This window comes from Lygodium microphyllum, chromosome 10 (genome assembly GCF_053477565.2).
Source record: "Lygodium microphyllum isolate KBCC chromosome 10, Lygodium_microphyllum_v1.1.10, whole genome shotgun sequence".
Classification (NCBI taxonomy): Eukaryota; Viridiplantae; Streptophyta; class Polypodiopsida; order Schizaeales; family Lygodiaceae; genus Lygodium; species Lygodium microphyllum.
This window is the reverse complement of record NC_141144.1, coordinates 82,135,888-82,146,069: the sequence shown is the minus strand read 5'-3', so window position 1 is coordinate 82,146,069 and position 10,182 is coordinate 82,135,888. Positions and strand designations below refer to the sequence as shown.

Here is a 10,182-nt window from a genome sequence, read left to right as displayed (position 1 = left end):
AAGGGCTACTTTTGTGGCCCTTGGATCTAAAATAGGGATCCTTGATAATTTCCTTACCTTGCAACTCAATGTGGTGTGTCTTGAGTTGCTACCAGCTTTAACTACTCTATCTAACCCAAAGGCTAGACCCACAACGGTCACCTTTTGGGCATCCAATCACATAGACCTCATCTGACATACAAGTTAGGACCCACTAATGTCTAGACTCACACATGGCTTCTCCTCATAATGGGGGCCTTGCAACTTTGAGCACCATAGATCATTGGTGGCACCTTACGAGGGTACGGCATTGAGCATATCTAACAGGTTGATTTGACATTCCTCTTGGGCCGGCACCTATCTTTGTCATGATGTTGTCAGTGATGTCTGCATCTTGGTTGGTTATGTATTGAGCTTTTGTTACATTCCTCAGTCCGTTGTGCCTTTAGTTGGTCTCTTCTGTTACCCATGAGACCCACTCTATGCATGATGGTTATGCCTTTGGGATATATCTCAATGAGACACACTGATTCTTTGACATTTCTTGGTGACAGCCACATATTCACTCATTGCTAGTTGGAGCTTTCCCTAGTAGTTGCAATTTGTCTTATGTTAGTGATTGCCCATCTTTGGCATAGATTTCTTACTGCTATACTTCATTTTCAGCATGCTGTAATTGCAGTTTATTGCACTATTTATGCAAGCAGTCACCTCCATTTGACAGTTCTTTGCATTGAGTTTGTTCTTGGTTAGTATCTCTACTTGATTTAGCAGTGGTTTTAAGGCTGTTTGTAGTAATTACAACAGCCTTCTTTGACAGTCTGTGCACTTGTTTGCCTTCATTATGGCTAGTGGCTTGAGTGATAGTGCTATCTTTAATATTAACAAGATGGATGGCACCAACTACAACTACTGGAAGGCCCAAATTTGACAACTTTTAGTGCAAAAAAAGCAGGTTAGGCCTTTGAAACACAAGGGTCTCAAGCCCTAACCTATTGATGTAGAGGATTGGATTGAATTAGATGAGCTATGTAAGTCCACCATCATATTGCCCCTCTCTAAGCAGGTGCTTTATAATGTTGTCTTTGATGGGTAATTCACATGGGACTTATGGGAAAAGATTCGCAAACTCTATGACTAGCAGAGCTTTGCTTCTTAGATGTATTGACTGAAGCAACTCATGGACCTTCGCATGAAGGAGGGCACTTCTATGTCAACTTACTTAAATGAGTTTCATTCTATCATTAGTCATTTGTCTTTGCAAGGGATTCAATTCAAGGGTACTCTACTCCCCTTGTTCCTCTTAGTTACATATCCTGAATTATGGGATATATTTTGTACTGTTGTGTGTGCCTACTGATAGGGTATAATTGCAAGATGTAGAGGGTGCACTCTTGATTGAAGAGGTTAACAAAAAGAATATCGATGCTTCTCACATCTCTCATACTTTGACAGTTAGAGGCAATAATGGTAGGAGCGGTAATGTCTGCTGTGGGAGAGACTCTCAACAGTCTCGCTCTTAGTCAGGTAGACAGTCTTGTAGTAAGTCCCATGGCCGTCAATCCTCATTGATTTGTCATTACTGTGGGAAAGCATGACATATTTGGCCGCCACAGTGTCATAAAATGCGCGAAGACAAGCGCAAAGAAAAGGACAAGGGTAAAGTACATGACAAAAATAATAATTGCAGCTTTGTCCCTAGCAAGTCAAGCATTAAGATTGAAGAGATTAATGTTGTGTAGATTGATTCTGATGATGATTTCATATTTGTAGCTTCTTCTCTTGATACTTCACAACTGACTGATACTTTGTTAGGGTATACTCAGTGTCGGTTGATAGATTCAGGGGCTTTCTTTCATGTGGCCTCTCACAGAGGGTGGTTTCACTCCTATCGTAGTATGACTAGATTTGTTCGTTTGGGTAATGACTTAGCATTGGCGATAATTGATATTGGTGATGCCCAACTGTAGTTAGGTTTAGGTTGCATGTTTACTCTTCATGATGTATGTTATGTACTGGCTCTCACGAAGAGCCTTATCTTTGGTGGCACTTTGGATGATGCAGGTTATATAGTTTCTTTTGGTGATTTCTCATGGAAGATTATCCGCGGAAATCTTGTCATTGCCCATGGTGCTAAGTCTAATACTCTCTGTTCCTTGCGTGTATCTGGGTTAGTTGACCATATTTTGGTAGTGGATGCTGTTTGACATGTATCTTTGTGGCATCGTCGCCTTGGGCACATGTCCTTGAAAGAAATGAAAATACTTACCTATTTACATTATTTTCCGCCCCTTGACTATAATTGCTTTGAGTCTTGTGATCATTGTTTATATGGCAAGGAGACCCATAATACGCATAAAAAGTCTGGTATGATACACATGGGTGAGTCATTGGCTCTTGTTTATTTGGATGTGTGTGGTCCCATGCCCCACCAGTCCTTAGGTGGCACGAAGTATTTCGTTACTTTCATTAATGACTATACGCGTAAGGTTTGGGTATATCCTATTAAGTAAAAATTAGAAGTCTTGGCTACATTTCAGCATTGGCTTGCTTTGGTTGAGAACCAATTTCAGTATAGGCTGAAATGCCTAAGGTCAGCAGACAATGGGGGTGAATATGTCTCTAAAGCCTTTGAGCAGTTTTGTGTGATGAGAGGGGTATTACATGTCAGCTGACCGCCACGTATACCCCACCCCAGAATTGTATGACTAAGCACATGAATAGAACAATTCAGGAGCGAGTTCGTAGTATGCTTAGCCAAACAAGCTTACCACAACATTTTTAGACTAAGGTAGTTACTACTGCCGTACACTTGATAAATCGGTCTCCATGCACTGCTTTTGACTATCAGGTTGCAAAGAAGGTATAGTCTGGAAAACCCTCCTCATATGCTCATTTGCATATCTTTGGTTGTGAGGCTTTCTACGATATATCCAAGGACAAGTGCAATAAGTTGGATCCTAAGTCTAGGAAATGCATCTTTCTTAGTTACAGAGATGTAAGTGAGATGGGCTATTGGCTATGGGATCTGCAAGCTCAGAAGGTTATCCGTCGGATCCATGATGTTTTTCATGAGGAGAAACTGCATAAGCAGCTTGAGCATGTTGTCGAGGTATGTAGGGTGATATTTTAGGAGAAGCCTCCTGCTACTATATAGCCAGCTAGACAGCTTGTCATAATAACTAATGCCCAAGTGGCCTAGGTCCTTGATGCTCCAGAGGATGTACATGCCCAGTCTACTAGAGATAGACGACAACATGTACGGTTTTGAGCCCTCTATGGATAATGTGATGGTGATAGATGTTGGTGAGCCTCTTACGTATGATGAGGCCATGCACAGAGGTGATAGTTACTCTTTGGAGAGAGCCATGCGGTTAGAGTATGACTCATAGTAGGAGAATCATATGTGGGATTTGGTTCCTTTGCCTTCTGGTGTGGCAAGCGTGCTTTGCCATGCAAATGGTTATGCAAGTTGAAAAGTACCCATGGACACCCCAAGTCGGGATACAAGGCCAGATTGATTGCTAAGGGCTTCAAGTAGGAACATGGTGGGAACTTTGATGAAGTTATTTCTCCTGCGTTGTAAAGATGACTACCCCATTTACATGGAGCGGCCTAAGGGCTTTGTAGACGCTGGTAGGGTACACCCACTGTGCAGATTGCGAAAGGGTCTTTATGGCCTTAAGCAGGCACCTAGGGAATGGTACCACAAGTTTGATGCTTTTATGCATTATTCCCACAGTGATATGGCTTCATATTTATACACGAAGAAGGCTCGTGATGGCAGTCTTATGATTTTGATCCTCTATGTGGATGATATGTTGATTGCTGGGAGTGCTCATGATGGGCTGGATGTTGAGCTAAAAATTCATTAGCTTCACTTAAACAGCCCCAAAACATGCTTAATTAATGAAGTAACCTTGTTTATTTAAAAGAAATGCGTTCCTAGAGTGTCTGTGTCCCATAAGCACAAACCCTCTTGGGAGGGCCCAAACTTTCTAAAAATAGATATGGTGCCCTCCATTCAGTCAGATATCTCGTTTTTGCAAGTTTCAGGTGTTTTTAGCTTGCTGCCCACCCCCCTTTCGCGGAGGATATCGCAGTCTCAGCTGTCCCTTGCTGTCATCTACAATCTGGTGCCTGTTTCCAGCCTTCCACTGGCAGTTTGCAGCTGTTTACAGTGGATCAACTGTTGCTGATCACTCTCCAGCTGCCGCCTGCTCAGTTTTCTCTCTCCTCCCTGTTGTCATTGCTGTTTTTTTCTCTCCTCAAACTGTCTTAGCAGAATTTCTCCCTCCTCAGCCTGTCGCAGCAGATTTTCTCTCTTTGTTTTCGTTCAGCTGATTTTCTCTCTCCATAGTTTGCGTTTGTTGTTTACAACACCTGCGTTTGCTGTTTTTCTCTCTCTACAGCCTGCATTTACTGCACACTCTCTCTCTAGACTATTGTCTGCTTTAGGTCCAGCCATACACAAGCTACGTTTACTGTAGTTCAATATCCTGAGGCTACCTTGTTACGATTTGGGATCTGTTCGGAGTACGACACACTCTACAACTCATTATCCCTGTCTTGATCCTTGGGATACAGGAGTTTGAGGTTCAATATTCATTCATTGCATAGTGTGTTTACTGCATGAGCATTGTATATTTAGTAGTCATATCACTTCATTTATTTTTTGTGTTCATTGTCTCTGAGTTACCGTAACCATAATTGTGTTCTTTTATTAGTCTATGCTTTGTCATACGGTTTCTATTTGTTTTTTTGTGTTAGGGTATTTCTTTACACTGGATGTCTTGAAAGGTTAGCTCAAGAAGAGCTTTGAGATGAAGGACATGGGACATGCCTCACATATTCTTGGGATGCGCATTGCACACGATCGCTCTAAGGGACTCCTCTACTTGTCACAGGAGTACATCTAGAAGGTCCTTGAGTGGTTTCATTTGTAGGACGTTAAGGCTATTGGTTGTCCTTTATCTTCTCACGTGAAGGTTAGTCACGCCGATTGTCTGCAATTTGATGAGCAAAAGATCGAGCTGGCTAAGATCCCTTATGGATCTGCAGTGGTGGATAATTCGATGTATGCCATGATAGCCACTCGTCTTGACTAGCATTTGCAGTGGGAGTTGTGGCACGCTATATGGCTATCCTTGGCAAATGACATAGGGATGCCATCATCAAGGGTATCATGAGGTACTTAAAGGACGCAACAGCTATGTGTATTTGTTACGGTGGCCAAAATACAAGAGTTATGGGCTACACTGACTCTGATTATGCAAGACATATAGATAGTAGGAAGTCGACCTTTGGCTATGTATTCATCTTTGCAAAATGTGCTATTTCTTGGATGTCCAGGATGCAGAAATGCACGGCCCTATCTACTACTGAGGCAAGGTATGTTGTAACCATGGAGGCTTGCAAGGAGGCTCTCTAGTTAGGTTGCTAGTGGCAGACCTTGGCATTACTGATGTGGTTCTCCCTACATTGCATTCGCATTCTATGAGGTCTTCCATGCGAAGCAAATTGAGGTGCATTACCACTTTATACGAGAGGTTGTTGAGGACAAGTCCCTTGAGCTTATCAAGATCTCAACTGACCAAAATCTTGCAAATCTGTTCACTAAACGCTCTCAATGGAGAGTTTAGAAAGTTGATGGGTGTCGGATGAGATGACATCTTTCCTCATCTTGTTGTACTTCTGTACTTTTGTATTTTGTCACTTTTGTTGTTCTCTCCTCACTAAGGGCACATTCGCCTTTAAGTGGGAGGTTGTTGGGGGTAAAAGTGCATACTCACACACTTGTACACTGTAGGTGGCAGGCGCCCATCATTGTCTCTTCATTCTTTGTTCTTTAGTGACATTTGAATAAAGGGAAGGCTAGTCACACATTGTGACTGTTGGAGTTTCCACATCTTTTGTCTCTCTGTCTCTTGCTTTTGCTTCTTTCACCGTAGCTCTGGCTTCCACTCTGTGCTTCCATTTTCAGGCTCACTTCCTTCTTAGGTATCCACCCATTGATAAACTGATGGCAATGGCTTGTCCATTGTGCCATACTATGATGGCTCTGATAGTCTCCTCTCAAGGATCCCTACAGACACTATACGGTATATATAGACAGACATCATGCACATGTTGTGAAGGTAATTGATATTATACACAGGTACACACTAGTATGGAATTTGGAAACAAGGAATGAACAGCTTTGTGGCGTTTGTATCAATTGGAACTTCATTTGACAGTTGAGGACTCACAATACTGGAAAAACATATTTTTGTTGCAGAAATGTGGTTTGTTTCATACAAATTAGTGAAGGCAAGTGACCATCATACATAGTTTGTGCAATTTGTGCAAGTTGGGGAGGATCTATTCACTTTAGATATGATGCCCCCAATCCACACTTCAACCTGCCTCTCCTACTAATTTTACCGGTTGCCCATTTTTTAAAATTGCTACAAACTACATAAAGTGCACTCATTCATCCCTATTTTATCCCCCCAACCCATGCTCCAACCAGCCTTTCCTACACACCTTCACATTTCCTATGAGTTTGCATGCACATGTAAATGCTTAATCCATGCTTAATTTTTGTTGGATGTGGAATAAGAAAAATTTATCAAGCATGTGCTTGCTTACAGATATTGATTCAAATGTTTTGGGCTAATTTATGCTCTTTCTTTATGCTTCCTGCTTTTGGATGTTTCTGCACAGACGTGGACTTCGATGGTTTGAGGAAATCCCCCGTGTGGATGCACTTTCCAAACGTCACTAGTGGGTTTGGTTCAGCCACCCAAGGGATAGGGGTGAGTTCTTTCATGGACCCAGTACAGCAGAGGTTTGGTTCAGCTGCTGAGTCGGATGTGTATGATGCATTAGGAGCAGCAGCATTACAGGAGATTTATCCCTCAAAGCAGCTTCAGTTTCATCAGACTATGCAACCTGATCAGATGCTGTACAAAGGACAGTCACATCCTCAGCACCATTCGCAGATCCTTTTTCTCCCACAACAGCAACCACAACCATCTCTTGCACAAGCACAGCCGGTCTCAGTGTTCCGACCTCCTCTAATTGGGCAGCATGAAAAACAAACTGGGCAAGGGCCAGTACTTGAACAACACTTTCAACAACAACAGCAGGCTCTTCCAAAATCTCAGGCACAGCAGTCTCAAGAACTACAAGGAGCTCTTGCAAAACCACCTCACTTGCAGCAGCAACAAATTCAGCAACAGCAACAAGCTGCCTCGCAATCGCATCCTCCTGTGCATCATCAGCAGCAATCGCTTTTGCAACCCCAATACTCTTATTTTCAATCTCAAATGCATGGCCCATTTTCTGAGCACCTACATCAGCAACACATGCTTCCATTCCCTAATGCCACTCATTTCGTTACCCTTGTACCATCCTCTCAGTCACAAGCAACACACCAAACCACCATAACTACATCTCAGATCCCACCGACTGAGTCTATAACCATAAAAAGTCCAACTACCTCATTGCAGAACTCATGTACTATGCAATCCATGCTCAGCAGCTTTGTGACCGACACGAATTCTCTGCACACAAATATGGCACCTGTGAATCAACCTGTAAAAAGAGCACCCATAATGTTGTCAGCGACTGAATCTCACCAAGATTCCTCTGTTCCATGGAATTCTTCTGTGATGCAAGTGTCAACTGGGTTCCAAACAGAAGTTAATAATGTCACATCACAAACAGGAGCCATGTATGGTGCCCCTCAAACAGATCCAATCGGAGCAAATAATATCTCAACACAATCAGGAGGCATATATAATGCTCCTATAACAGACCCTGTTGGGGTTCCGAGCTTTTCAGCTACAGGATTTTCCTCAAATCCTTTTGGTTTCCGAGATTTCCCTCCAGGACACGAAGATCTACATTCCAGTCTTCATAGGCAGTCAGTCTTTGGAATGGATGATGGCATACCACCAGTGAGCATGCCCTCAGTGTCAACTGGGTTCAGGGGGTACAATGGTATAAATGAGTTGCAAAATGTGGGTCAAGTGATGCCGGCTCAATCATCTGCTGGAGGAATGGATGCCTCTTTCAACTCTAGTCTATTTGATGAAGAATTGGGCGATACTCGTTTTCTCCCACCAGTTCAAGACTTGCCCCAGATCAGTCCACCTGTACGGACCTATACAAAGGTACATGACAGCACATTGTACATGTTCCTGTGTGAAATGGATGCTTTATATTGATGGATATGTATATTTTTCATTATGATTTTGGCTCAGGTTTATAAGACCGGAGCCGTTGGTCGCTCTGTGGATGTGACACGTTTCCGAAACTATGACGAGCTCCGTGCTGAGATTGCACGACTGTTTGGCCTAGAAGGTCAACTTGAGGATCCCAGATCAGGCTGGAGTCTTGCATATAGAGACAAAGAAAGGGATTGGCTTCTCGTTGGTGATGGTCCTTGGGAGTAAGTGCTTAAGCTCATCTTACTTTTGTTAGTTAGTTCTGAAACACTATATGCAAGCTGCTGATGATATAAATGTTATTTGTCCCAGAATCCCTACATATCTCAACTAACTTTCTCTTTTTGATGTTCAACAGGATATTTGTAACTGCAGTACAGTCTATGAGGATTGTGTCACCGAAAGATTTTTCTTTTCAAATGGAAGATGGAACCAGTTTCCCCATCCACAGGCAGGCAAGCAGTAGCTCTGATGATGCAATACAGCAGGACCCTCGAAAAGCAAGCTCCACACTCACCTCTACGTCCTCTGACATGATGCATTGGTGATCATGCAAAGGCATCTGCCATTGCAGCTCTCTTTCCTGGGCATTGATCTCTCGTTTGGATGTGATGGTTTTCAAGAAACCATCTGAAGAAAGGTTTGACCTCCCTGATAGAACTGCACCTCAAAGGAGTTTATGACAGCCCATCTTACTGGACAGTGTCCATAAGCTGCCATAGAAATGTGTACCTTTATAAGCTTATTAGTGCTATCAACTTTCAATCAACCCATCTTAAGGGTGGGTTTTCAACCTTGAAATGTCTTGGCAGTCCAAGTGGACCGTTCCTTATGTCCTTTGGTTATGCTTGTATTATGAACCAATTGACAGCTGATGTGTCAAACACCAAGAGTCAAGACAAGTTCTGGCTCCATCATGGCATAGTGCTGTGATATATGCTAACCTCATCCTCACACCACCATGGGCTTTACCCTGTGCCTTACATTTTCCAGGACATGCAAAGGTTCCTACCCTGAAAAACTTCAGCAAACCTGGAGTTTGTATTATCAGTTTTGCATCTCTACAGGTCTCCATTGAAAATGACTATTTTTTGTCTGTCAGCTTGCAAAAGAGGCAGTTAGGTGAATACCTTTCTAACTTTGTACAGAGTTAGAAACATTTTTCAGCGAAAGGCCATTGAACTTTGTGTGTTCTTAATAACTGAGCCTATCATCACTAAGTTTTAGATCTCATCCATGAGACCAGTCAAGACTCTTTTGGTGTACTTGTAGTTGTATGACAACAAGCGTGCAGGGTTTCAGAATCTGTGTTTGTTCACACAATATATGACCATGAAGCATCTGACATCATTATTAACATATATATTACAATCTGTTCACTCTAATGGTCATATCATTTGTAATTGTTGAGGTGCCGGTCCAATCCAGTGTAATATATCGTCTAAAATCTGTTATGTAATATGTAGCGAGCTACCAATTTGTGGCAAACACTCAGCCATTTTATGGTTTTGGTTGTTCACTTTTGGCTCTGAGTAAGTTTGCCATATCTGTTCAAACCATCGTCTATATCCAATATATCAGTTTTCTCTTCCAAATTTTACATGCACCTGTTGTATGGGAGCAACTCTGAAATTTTCCACCCTTTCATTAGGGTCAAACAGTTGTATTTAATAGGTCCTGTTGAAAATCAGAGTTCGTAAGTTTGGAAATCCTCTCCTTTGCCAACAATCTTCTTTTCTTGGCCACAGTACAGCCGACTTTTTCATGTCCATCAAATCACTCTCAATTACAGGAATTGCCTAGGAGTTTTTTGAGATCAGGTCGGCCACCATTTTTATGCCCATTTTGACCAGGCCAGTCGTTTTCCAGCATTTTTGGCTTTATATAGGCTGCTTCCAGTGGCTGCCATCATTATTCTTGCAGGTTTCAGCACATTCTGACATACAGGGATTCTTGTCCATCTTGTGGTGCTGCCTTCTGCCATCAGATC

General features: G+C 42.4%; 1 protein-coding gene across 2 annotated transcripts; it reads left to right on the top strand.

Moving 5' to 3' along the window:
• Window positions 1–5,613: 5,613 nt before the first annotated feature.
• Window positions 5,614–9,621, top strand: LOC148030221 (uncharacterized). Of its 2 annotated transcripts, XM_087686490.1 has the most exons (4): window positions 5,620–6,776; window positions 6,850–8,138; window positions 8,229–8,416; window positions 8,551–9,617. In XM_087686490.1, exons 2-4 carry the CDS (start codon window positions 6,906–6,908, stop codon window positions 8,738–8,740), a joined length of 1,611 nt encoding a protein of 536 aa, XP_087542616.1. In that variant the 5' UTR covers window positions 5,620–6,776; window positions 6,850–6,905; the 3' UTR covers window positions 8,741–9,617. The 2 variants fall into 2 exon arrangements, with proteins under 2 accessions (XP_087542615.1, XP_087542616.1); XM_087686489.1 differs by having other exon boundaries at window positions 5,614–8,138; window positions 8,551–9,621.
• Window positions 9,622–10,182: the final 561 nt, after the last annotated feature.

Coding starts and splice junctions, on each gene's coding strand:
- LOC148030221 (XM_087686489.1), top strand. CDS start 6,540: ATGCTTAATCCATGCTTAATTTTTGTTGGATGTGGAATAAGAAAAATT. Junction 8,139..8,228: donor CTGTACGGACCTATACAAAG/GTACATGACAGC, acceptor ATTTTGGCTCAG/GTTTATAAGACCGGAGCCGT. Junction 8,417..8,550: donor GTTGGTGATGGTCCTTGGGA/GTAAGTGCTTAA, acceptor GATGTTCAACAG/GATATTTGTAACTGCAGTAC.